At 36.8% G+C, this 12,288-nt stretch overlaps 1 protein-coding gene across 14 annotated transcripts in view; it reads left to right on the top strand.

Annotated features, from left to right (window-relative positions):
- Setd5 (SET domain containing 5) overlaps window positions 1-12,288 on the top strand; it is a 79,096-nt gene that overhangs the window by 49,056 nt on the left and 17,752 nt on the right. For all 14 annotated transcript variants that reach the window (XM_035448621.1, XM_035448623.1, XM_027429048.2 and 11 more), the window contains one exon: window positions 6,793-6,922. In XM_035448621.1, coding sequence (XP_035304512.1) covers window positions 6,793-6,922 — 130 coding nt within the window. The remainder of the gene's footprint in view (window positions 1-6,792; window positions 6,923-12,288) is intronic.

Below are 12,288 nucleotides of genomic sequence, written 5' to 3'. Positions count from 1 at the left end.
AAGCATAGGGCGCACTTCATTAGCTCTTCCTTTAGGTAGAGTTCTGTTCCCTGGAATACCCTTTTCTCTAATCCTCAGATCTGGATTCAGGCTGCCTCCCTTAGTGTCTGCCATTGCCCTTCTCCAGTGGCATCATACATGAGGATGCTGCGTGTAGCTTATTTGATGTGATGAAGTCTCCAACTCCAGGCATGTCCTCTCTAGTTCCTCCAAACTTAAAGATTTTCTCTTACCCCAAGAACATCAGTCATTTCTTGGGAATCGAGAATATGAAGGAATAGCCAGAATAGCATGATATATCAAAGGAAGGAGTGCAGTGGGAGTCTGCATAAAGGAAAGGCAGTGTTGCTGAGTCAGTAGCACACGCTGCAGAAGTATTAATGACACATCCTACATAAGTATTGGAGTCTTTGCTTTGCGATTTGCTTTGCGTGGGAAAACCTTCCACGTAGAAGAAATTCTGAGACATTTGACCACAAGATCCTCCTCAAAGGGATTTTGCATGATGCAGTAGCATAAGTAACTTGGTGTCATAAATGGCAATAAGTTTTTCAAAAGCTGTTTTCTATAGGAGTTTTGTCTAGGTAATGAAGGAGAGTTGGGTCTGTGTGTGTGTGTGTGTGTGTGTGTGTGTGTGTGTGTGTGTGTGTGTGTGTGTATGTGTGTGTATGTGTGTCTTATTTGAGTTACAAACATGATTGAATTACATGATAATCCCAGTTCCCTTCTCCCTCCCCTCCTCCCCTACCACCCCCCACCCCCCACTAAAACCCTACCTATTACATATCCTTTCTTCTATTCTTCCCCGACTCAACCTTTCTGCTCCCTCATGCCCTCTGCATCTTTCCTCTTCTTCCCTTCTCATTATCATAGCTCCCTCCCCTCTTTTCCCATGCTCTCAAATTGCCCAGGGGTTCTTGACCCTTTCCCCTTCTCCAGGGGACAAAGTTTGTCTCTTTTAGGGTTCTTCTTGTTTACTAGTTTCTCTGGCAGTGTGGATTGTAGGCTGCTAATCCCTTACTCCATGTTTAAAATCCACATATGAGTGAGTACATATCATGTTTGAGAGTTGGGTCTCTAGAGAAGTGACTTATACCAAGTTACTTAGATCAACTAGCTTTTCTTGGATCTTGAAGAGAGTGTCTGAAAAAGAAAATGGTTTGTTGTACAAACCAGTGATCACCAGCTGTAGTAGTGCTTGCCTATTGTTCCATCATTCGGAGGCTGAGACAAGGTTATTGTATTCTCAAGGAAAAAAAAACAGAGAAATAAAAGAAAAACACCAACAGCAAAAAATAAAGCATGATTTACTGGCTATAGTGAGCAATAGAACTCCTAAGTGTAAAATGGCAAAACAGACCCAGTCTACCTACATTGTTTAATTCTTCATTAAGAGGAGGAGTTGATGTGATGGCTAAGTGGGCAAACATTGCACACAAGCCTAGTAACCTGAATTCCACCCCCAGAACCCACGTAACAGTGGAAGAAGAAAACTATTCTACAACATTGTCGTCTAACATCACATAGACATGAAGTCTGCCCCCATACACACAGTAATAATAATGACTTTGTTTGAATTTTTAATCTTTTGGTTTTGCAAGACAGGGTTTTTCTGTATAACAGCCCAGGCTGTCCTGGGAACTTGCTGTGTAGACCAGGCTGGCCTCAAACTCAGAGATCTGCCTGCCTCTTGCCTCCTAAGTGCTGGGATTAAAGGCACTCACTGCCACCTCCCTGTTTTAAAATTGTTGTTTTTAAGAACAGCAGACTCTTAACAGCTTTTATGAGGAGTATTGAAAATTAGAAAAGAAAGACCCTGTTTCTCTCTAAGGTTGTATACTCTGTTAATGGCTGGGGCAGTGTTTTCTTCAGTGGTAATAGGCATTTACAAGGTGCTCCTATAAACCACCCTAATTTGAAACTCTGCTTTAAAAATAAGTAAGAAAATAGGATTTACATTGGTAACAGAAAAGAAAGATCAGCAAGAGTGGGACGGGATAAGAAAGAGAATGGAAAGGGTATGTTCAAAATACACGTATGGAAAACTCATGAGACCTATTACTATATATAGGTAATCTATGCTAAGAAAAGCAACTTTTCTTTTTCCTTTTTTGGTTTTTCAAGACAGGGAAGAAAAACATTAAAAAAAAATTAGGGAGTGTATATAGTCTTTGAAGCATTTTCATTGAGACAGGCAGTAAAAGCTATTCTAGTGTTTAAGAAGAATTGATGGGGTCTTTCAAGAGATGGCTCAGCAGTTAAGAGCACTTGTTGCTCTTGTAGAAGACTCAGTTCTATTCCCAGCACCCACGTGTTTGTCCACACCTGTCTGTAGCCCCAGTTTCAGGAGATTGTAATGCCCTCTTCTGGCCTGCATGCATCAAACACACACATTTGGGCAAAACACTCACATAGAAAAAACTATGTTTTTATTTTAAGAAAGATTGATAATAATTCAGTAATGATTAATATAAAGATTGTTATAAATAATATAGACTAACTTTTGAAATGCCCTCTTGGGAATTACTATGCGGGATTGCAATCTTGTTCATATCTTGCTTTTCCAATGAGCAGAGGCCCAAGCAAACAAACAAAAAAGGTGTTTAAAACTATGACATATTCAATAGAAAATCCATTTGTTTGAGCTCCTGTTTTTGTTGCTTTATTACTGGGGAGGCAGTGCTCCCACCTTTATATTGAATTCAGGTCATTGGGTATTTGCAACAAACACTTTTACCCACTGAACCTTCTCACCAGCCATCTTTGAGCTCCTTTTATCTGGCTATGTTTCTAATCTTGTTTATTATTTATTTACTTTTAAAGACAGTATCAAAATAATTCTGGCTGTCCTGGAATTCTATGTAGAACAAACTAATTTTGAATTCAGGAAGATCTTCCTGCCTCTGCCTCTTGACTGCTTAATTAAAGGCATTAAAGGAATTAAATTAATTAAAGGAATTAAAGGCATGAACCACAATACCTAGCTTGGTTTAACATTGATATCTATCTTGTTTTTGTTTTAAAAGCAGGACTAGGGTCTATGAGTAAGAATACATATTGTTCTGTGTGCTGGAGGTGGCTCAGTTCTTTTACATGCTAGATAAGCACTTTACCACCAAGTTGTATCCCCAGCCCCATATCACTGTGTATAAAGAGACTATCATAGCAAGTCTGCTTCATTAAAGCTGAATTTTAAAATTATTTGTTCTGGTCAGTGATGTGGCTGTTGGATGAGTGTTTGCGTAGCATTCACAAAGGTTGTGGGAGTCTATCTCATAAACTGGGAGTGATGGAGGTACAGATTTATCATCATCGCACTTCAGAGAGGTGGAAGCAGAGGAATCATACAACCATCTTACCCTCCTGTCTTCCTAAAACACTTAAGTTTACATTGGAATTCAGTTTAAATTACCACTGTAATATTTTGTGGGGGGGGGGGGTTCAATACAGAGTTTCTCTGTGGCTTTGGAGACTGTCCTGGAAACTAGCTCTTGTAGACCAAGCTGGTCTCAAACTCACAGAGATACTCCTGCCTATGCCTCCTGAGTGCTGGTATTAAAGGCATGCGCCACCACCACTTGGCTGTTTTAATATTCTTGAATCCAGATTATATTATGCAGCAAACAAGTTTTTCAACTAAATTTTTTTTAAAGTTTATTTATTACATACATACATACATACATGCATACATACATACATACATACAAACAAACATACAAACATACTCTCCCCCCCTCTCTTCCCCCTCTCTCTGCCTTCAGGCCAGAAGAGGGCACCAGATCTCATTATGTGTCGTAAGCCATCATGTAGTTGCTGGGAATTGAACTCAGGACCTCTGGAAGAGCAGTCAGTGCTCTTAACCCCTGAACCATCTCTCCAGCCCCTAAACTAAACTATGTTTTATAAGCTAGAAATAGAAGTCTCCTTTTTCTTTTTATACAAGTGTTTTCCCTGCATATATGTAAGTGTACTGTGTGAATGCCTGCCTGGTATATTTGGACGCCAGAAAGTATTGAATCACCTTGAATTAGAGTTACAGGTGGTTGTAAACCTCTATATGAGTGTTGGGAACCAAAACCGGGTTGTCTGCAAGAGCATCATGTACTCTAAACCACTGAGCCATCTCCAACACATAGAACCTTATGTATTCTTACTCATAGATCCACTGCTTCATATATCATTAAAGTCAGTAGATCTCCTAAGTTAAAAAGCAGTATGTTTGTACCCATATTATTCATTTATGAGAACATTTATTAATGTCCTGGAGTGTCTAAATTCAGTTGAGTCCAGTTCCCCAAAAATAAAAAAAATTAATGTCTTTTTTTATTCTTTTATTATAATTAACATCATTGCCCATCTTGGTTCTACATAAAGTCATCTGGGCATATATAAAGGATATTTGGTCTCCTGGACTCTTTAGAAATTATGTTTTACATTGTTGTTTTATTGTATAGCCTTGAAGGATTGTTAATCTGTCCCTTTAACCATAAACATATTGTTGAAATTCGGAGAGGGGGCCAGCAGAGATAAGTGGATGAGTATATTTTTTTAAAAAATCCAGTCACTTGAATCACATTGAAAAAAGAAGTTGAAAATTTGGCATATTTCAAGTATTATGCTACTAGGTTTCTTTGCATATTTGATCTCATTTCACCATTTTAATAACCCTGTGGAATTGAGATTATTGCCCTCAGTTTATAAACACAGTAGTTTTGTCTCAGAACCAGTAGTGGATTCTGAAATTTGCCCAAAGTGAAGCATCTCTAGTAATTGGCAGAGCAGGTTTCAACCTAGGTCTTTACATCGTATGACTTAGTTACTTCAGTGTTCTTACTCCTTTTCAGACATGCCTCACCCATCTTTGGGCCTGCTAAAAACTTTCCATTTCAGTATTGTTTATAGAAAATAGAACTTTTTTTTCCGACTTCACTTAGTTTTAAGTAGAATTTGCATAGGTTGGCAGAATAAGAGTTTAAAAGTAATCTCTCCTCCATGGGGTAGTTAACTTGTGAGGTACAAAGAAATGGTCATATTCCTTTTTTTTACGATGGCAGTGGTTGTCTTTAACCTTAGAGGCAAACTTAGCAGCAGCTATCTTCTCTATGTCCCATCTGGTTTTATGCCCCCTTTTTTGTAGTCTTAAAATCTAGAATGTAAACTCTTAAATGGCTTCCTGACACTGGAAATATTTTTTAATAACCTTTTTTTTCTTTACTTATGGGGGGGTATAGGAATCTCAAATTTGAATTCTTGTCATCTGAGACATCTTGTCATCTTGTACATTTTTATGATGTACAGAAAATAACTTGAAGTAATTTCTATATAATATAAATAAATAAAAAACTTGTATATTTATAAGGAAGGAATTTTTACTTGTATTCTCAGGCTAGTTTTCTCCAGTCTATGAAAAAGAGCTTTAGACCAAGATGACTTCAGAGGTCTTCTCTGAATTCTAAGAAACTGTCCTTCTAATAGCCTGTGTGTGGGACTCTGTGAGAGAGCATGTCACACTTGGTCTTGGCTTTCATGTCCTAAAGCATTAATGTGATTCAAGTGGTTCTGGATTTTTTTTTTTTTTAATATGCCCATTCACTCATCTCCGTTTACTGTTGTTTTCAATTTGATAAACAACAAAGATATGTGACAGAGGATTTTCCCTGGGTTGTTTCACATTCTAAGAATCCAGCAACCACAGATCTTCTAGAACTTGTCTGTTGAAGAGAATATTTACTTACTGTGGCATAGCTTCTCTAAAGGTTTAAAATTATAATAGTTAGCCTTTTCCTGTTCAGAGATAGTCTGGCTGAAATTGATGCTTAATTGAAATTGCACAGGATATGTAGTTTGATCTTATACCTTCTGCAAGTTTTCTTCTGGCTTTACTTTTTCTCATCCATTCAGATTGCATATTAGTTTAATAAAAAAAAATAATTGGAAGGATCTTTATAATAGTGTTCCATTTTTGATTTCTTCAGAATCTAAACTATGATGGGGAAGAAGCTCATGCACACATTACTATTAAAGAATATACCTTTTCAAATGTCAGCCTATCTTTAAACAGTAATGCTTTCCTAGGTTTTTAATTGGTTGATAGGATCACATTATGTAATTCAGACTGTTTCAGTTTTGCTTAGTAGAAAAAAACTGACTTGACTGTGAGGGCTGAGAATGTAACTTGGCTGATAGACTGCTTCCCTTGGCTCAGTCCCTGGCACTACATAAACATGGTATAGTAGTGGAAGTCTGAAATTCTGGCTTAGAAAGTGAAGCACAGGATCGTAATTCAAGGTCATGTTTAACAAGTTTGAGGCCAGCCTAGGCTGCATGAGATTATTTCAAAAATAATCTTGATTAAACAGAAAGTAAAGAACAGCAAAAGCCACCCATGGTTGGATCCTGTCCAAAACCTGATATGAGATGATTCGGAGCCTGTAAGGTTAAGATACCTTTATTTAGGTAAATACCAGCCAAACGCAAGCCACAGTGTGCCAGGGGCAGCAAGGCAGGGAGGCCAGAGAGAAGGGGCTCCCATGTGCCTTGCAGCCCCTTAAAACCCTATCACAAGTCATCCTGACCTCACCTTGACCACGCCTGTCAGGCGTGGTCCAGGCATACCTGTAGCCAGCTTCTAGCAGGCTTACACTGTCCCCTACAAAAACCACTTGACCATAAAGCCATGTGAATGTATTGTGGTTGGTGCGTAGTGATCTGGTTAGTGTACTGAAAATAGATGTCCTAAATAGTTTTTTAAACAGTTTTTTAAAAATTCTCTGGGTTTTCCCCCCATTATAGCGCTGGATAAAGCAAGCCTTGGAAGAAGGGATGACTCAGACATCATCTGTGCCCCAAGAGACTAGAACACAGCACCTATACCAAAGTAATGAGAATAGTAATTCTTCTAGTATCTGTAAAGACAATGCAGGTATGTATCTGATCTTTTTCTAAATTTGACATGAACAGCCATCATTTGAGGTTCACAGTAAAAATTTCAGTGTTAGTACTCTGATATAAAAAGAAATAGTGTGTTCTCTAAATAGTTACTTTACATCTGTCTTTACAGAGGAAGAGAAAGATCTCGAGTCAGGGATCAGTTTTCCCAGGACGACAAAGAAGGCACTAGACAGTGTACAGATAACAGCAGAAATGGTTATAAAAAAGGTTAGATACGTTTAAAGTAGTAAGTTTAGGAAATCTTTATTTGTATTTTATAAGGGGAGGCAGTAGAAAGTGGTGGAAAATTAATGTTCAGGGAAAAAAATGGAAATGTTATATGGCTTGTTGTGTGGGATCTAGCCAAAGGGGCAGGAAATAATGAAATCATGAGGAATCGTTGATTTTTTTGTTTAAAGGACTTGCCCCCAAGAACTATAAAATTCCTGAGATGACATGGCTTTAAATCCTATGAAAAAATGATCTGATCCATTGTCTTTCGTGGTGTTTTATTGCAGGCTTCTACCTATGAAAGCACTGGTGCATTGACTTATGCTACCCTTTTTCTCTGTTCAGTGTAGGCTGGTATCAATATCATTCATCCTCCCCAGTACTCAAATTCATATATGTACCATATATCACCCTTGGTGATAATATCTTCACATACTGCCAAGTTTTGGGGGTTTTTTGTTTTGTTGATTAACTTTCTCCTTTTTCTCAAAATTATGCAATATCAGCATAATTAGTAGATCCTTGGGGTGAGAGGGTGTGGCTCAGTAGTAGAACATGTACTTTTAGCTTTTGTGGTGCCGTTGTTTCAGTCCCTGACCCAGACAAAGAAATAAATAAAATAAACCATTCTCTGTGATTTCCATAAGCTTACCTCTAAATCAGTTTTCTGAATATTATATAATCAAAACATAACATAGCCAAGTATGGTGATAATACCCTCCATTTGGAAGGCAAAATAAGATAAGAGGATTACTGCAAGTTCAAGGCCTGTCTGGTTTACATAGCAAGACCCTGACTCAACAGAAAACAAAAAAAACTACAAATTAGTTACTAAAACTCATGTTAAGGCTACAGCTAACATAGTACTTTAGGGTTTTATTTTATATTGTTTGGGGGTGGGTTTTGTTTTGGGATTTTTTTTGTATGGGAGGGGGTTGCTTTATTTAAACCACTACTTGTAGGCTTGCTGAGTGATTATTATAAAGTTGAATGTAATTAAAAGAATTTTACTCATAATTACTTTGTATTAAAATTCTACTTTCATGTACATTTTAATCTGTTCATCTACTGAGACTGATTCAGCTTTGAATAAACAAAATTTTTGAGGCAGATTTCCCTCAAATGTGTCAACTTTTAGGCAGTTTTTAGATTGTAGTTGGAGTGGCTCCTTCTATCTGGTGGGTATGTTGTATAGGTATATAGTTATTCTTGGAAAACAGAGACTATATAGCAGTTCATTTCCTGGCTTTTGCATACTTAGAGATAAATTGTCTTGTTACTACATGTCCTCGGTGGAATGGAATTAGCACTGTTAGTCACCAGCCTTGATTGCATTTCTACCCTCCACTCAAGTAAGCAATGAGAAACATTTTAAGAACACACCTTGCCCTTAAGGATCAGTATAAACAGAGGGAAGCATTACATAAAGAAATCAATCTATTGTCACCACTAAAATGTAGTGTGAATCATGAGGAATTATTTTGTTGTGTTTCAAAAGTTTTGTTTACAAGAATACTGAGGAAAGTGGATGATAACAGTGGAAAGAAATGAAACATCTTTGTTTGGGGAATGGTTCTCTATCCTTAAAACTGTGATGTACTAAATGTTTCTGACCATCTGTAAAGTGAGACTAGCAATGCCTGCTTTATGAGGCTATTGAGAAACTGAGTATTATATAAAGTGTTTGGTGTAGTATCAGACCCATAGTAAAAATTGCTGCTGTCATTCTACACAGAATACTCTTTGCTGTCAAATATGAACTACATAGATTAAAAATAATAAATTCTTCCTCTGGTGTAATTGTGCCTAATGTGTAATCCCAGTAATCTAGACTGGTGAGAAAATTTTGTTTTTGAGGACAGCATGGTCTGTATAGTAAGTCTATCCAAAGAAAAAGTCAAAGGATGCTAAAAGCTAAAATTGTATAAAAATAAGAGGGCCATAAGGAAGAGACGTGATATTCGCTTGTAAATAACATATGTCCCTAGGAATACCTTTATATAATAACTGAAAAGTTCAGAACTAATAACAGTTGAGTAAAATCTTTGATTAGAAGTAAATACCACTTAAATAGTAAGAAAATTAATGAAGACAGGCTTTTCATCCTCAAACTTAACAAAGCTAAGAAACAACCTAGGGATGATCATACTTGGATATATGATGCAAGCCATTATTGAGAAATACTTTTTAAGTTTGCGCATAAAGGAAATTCCATATTCTTTCTACACCAATAGATTCCAAGGAACCATCATTTGAAATTTTTATTCTAAGTTTATGTAAAACTTTTCCAATAAAACTTGAAAAGGAGTAATCAAGTGCTTTGCTAAAAATACACAATTCGCTTCCCTGTGACACTAAATGGCTAAAGTATCATAGCACAAGTGCAAGAGCAAATGGAACAGAGCGGCTAGACTAGGCTGTGAAATAGAGATATGGTAAATTGCTTTGGAGTTTTCAACTACTTGAGAGATGGTTAAATTATTGGATCCTTTGCCAGTGCAAATCTTAAGTGCATTTAAATATTTTCCTTACTATTTTGGGGTTCTTTGTGTTTGGGTTGGTTAGTTTTGATTTGTTTGGGTTTATATTTATGAGACAAAGTCTCACTAGGTAATCCTGGCTAGCCTCAACTTGCCACCTTCTGCCTTAGTGTCCTAATTGCTAGGGAGAGTTATGTACCACCTCACCCAATATGTTAATTCAAATAGTATTACACTTGTTTCTGTGGTCATGCTATCTTTGCGTTAATATAGTAATAAAAAGATTCAGTAAAAATGATAGAACAATATTCCAACTAACAGTCTGTTAAGAGCCAGGTAGTGGTTGCCCACACCTTTAATCCCAGTACTCAGGAGCAGGTCTCTGAGTTCTAGGACGTCCAGGACCACACAGACAAAATTTTTAAAAGCCCAAACTCCTACTGATGAAAGAGTAATAGAATTTGTCATTTGATCTGTATTTACCTAAGTGATCTTTATGAAATAATGTATGCCATTGACATTTTTAAAAATTTTTATTATGTGTGTGTGTGTGCATGCGCACTTGTGTGCATACATGCACTAATGCACTTAAAATTTCAGAGGTTGTCTTGCAAGAATCAGTTCTTCTACTTTGTGAGTCTTGAGAATTGAAAATCAAGTAATTGAAACTTTCCATGGCCATTTTAATTTTTATTCTTGGTTTGAGGTTGTTGCCCAGTGTTATTACTTGCCTAGCATGAGAAAAGCCTTTGGATTGATCTCTGGTACCACAATTTTTTAAATATTTTTTCCTTGATTGGTTTATCAAACTGATTTAACACCACAAGAAAGCATAGCATCACTTGTGAATTTTATTTACTTACCTCCTTAACTATGCAATAGATTTGATGGATGATGTATAGGGCCAGTTCTCTTAGGAATATAAAGTTGACTTGATATTTGTCCTTTAACATTTGAAATGTAAAAAGAGATGTAGCACAGCCACTCATAAATTTGATGACATATTTATGATTATTTAATGAATTTATCTAAAAAGATTTGCCAGCTGTATTTATTATGAAAACTAAACTTTAAGATGAGCTATTAAGCTGGGCATGTTGGTATAATCCTTTAATCATAGCACTCAGGGCAGAGACAGGCAGATCTCTGGGGTCAGAGGCCAGCCTGGTCTACAGAGCAAGTTCCAGAATAACCAGGACTACACAGAGAAACCCTGTCTCCGAGAGATAGGAGGGGTGAACTATCAAAACTGGGGAGATGGCTCAGTGGGCAAGAACTTTTTTTTTTTTTTTTTTTTGTGCAAGCAAGCATTGAAGTGTGAATTTAATTCCCAGCATCCATATAAAAAAGCCAGGCATGGGTGAGTGTTCCTATAATTACCACATTGGAAGTCAGAAACAGGCAGCTTTCCAGAGCTTGCTAGCTAGCCAGACTAGCCAAAACGATAAGGTTTGAGTCCAGTGAGAGACTGTCTCAGGGACAAGGTGGAGGAAGTAGAGTTAGACATGTTATCTTCTTGCTTCTACATGCAGGTGCACACACCCACCTACACAATGGCTTTGCACACATATGCTACACATACTACAACCCCCTCCAAAAAATATGAATTATCAAGTTAGCCCCACTATTTTGTTATTATTTAACATATTCTAGAATTTTTAGCTATAAACCTGTTCCAAAAGGAAAGGAGGTGTCATGTGCAAGTAATAGTTATATGCTTAGAAAGTCAAGAAAAATTAACTGAAAAACTAGTAGGCATTTATTGAGTGGCTAGATACAAAACCAGTATGTAAACATTTTCTTAAAACATTAAGATGGACAAATGGAGAAGTAGGTCCTATTTATAATAGGAATAGAAACTAGGCAGTAGTAGTGCACACCTTTAATCCCAGCACTTTGGAGGTAGAAGCGAGTGGATCTCTGTGAGTTTGAGGTCAGCCTGGTGTACAGAGCAAGTTCCAGGAGAAAAACAGAGAGAGAACATTGGAAACCAAGTCTCTCGATGAGGAAATCAAAATTTGAGTAGCTGAAAAGGATTATGAACTGTCATTAGTGTTGACTAGTTGTTGTATGATCAAACAAAATACTGAGTTGAGAGATTTTTTTTCTTATAATATGCACATGGTTGTCTAATTACTACAGTCTATTGACAAGAATATTATGCTAGTATTTCCAAGAATATCAGTACTGCTAGATGTGCTATGTGCTTAGAATCCTAGTACTAGAGAGGTTGAAAAAGAAAAATCCTAAGTTTGAGGCCAACCTTTACATTACAAGACCCTGTCTCAAAAAAGGGGGTGGGGAAATGTATATTAATATCATTTCCATATTGTATAGGAAATAGAATAATTTTCAGAAACAAGACCAGTATATTTAAAAGGCCAATAGAAATAAGCTACGGGAACAGTGTAGCTTAGTGGTAAAGTACTTGCCAGAAATATACAAGGACCAAAAATATGTATAATAAATCATAGTCTAATGAAAATAAATGTGTTCTTTTTTTTTTTAATTCAGTGTAGGAAGATTGTTGTTTTTCAATTACAAAACATTTGCAAAGAAGGAAAAATGGTAGTAGGCCTTTACCTACCAGAAAGGTGGAGTGGAAACCAACTCCCTAATCTTAATTATAAGTACTTCTTCCTTAAGA

This window comes from Cricetulus griseus, chromosome 8, assembly GCF_003668045.3.
Source record: "Cricetulus griseus strain 17A/GY chromosome 8, alternate assembly CriGri-PICRH-1.0, whole genome shotgun sequence".
Classification (NCBI taxonomy): Eukaryota; Metazoa; Chordata; class Mammalia; order Rodentia; family Cricetidae; genus Cricetulus; species Cricetulus griseus.
Note: the sequence above shows the minus strand (reverse complement) of the source record. Positions and strands in the feature narration are given on the sequence as shown.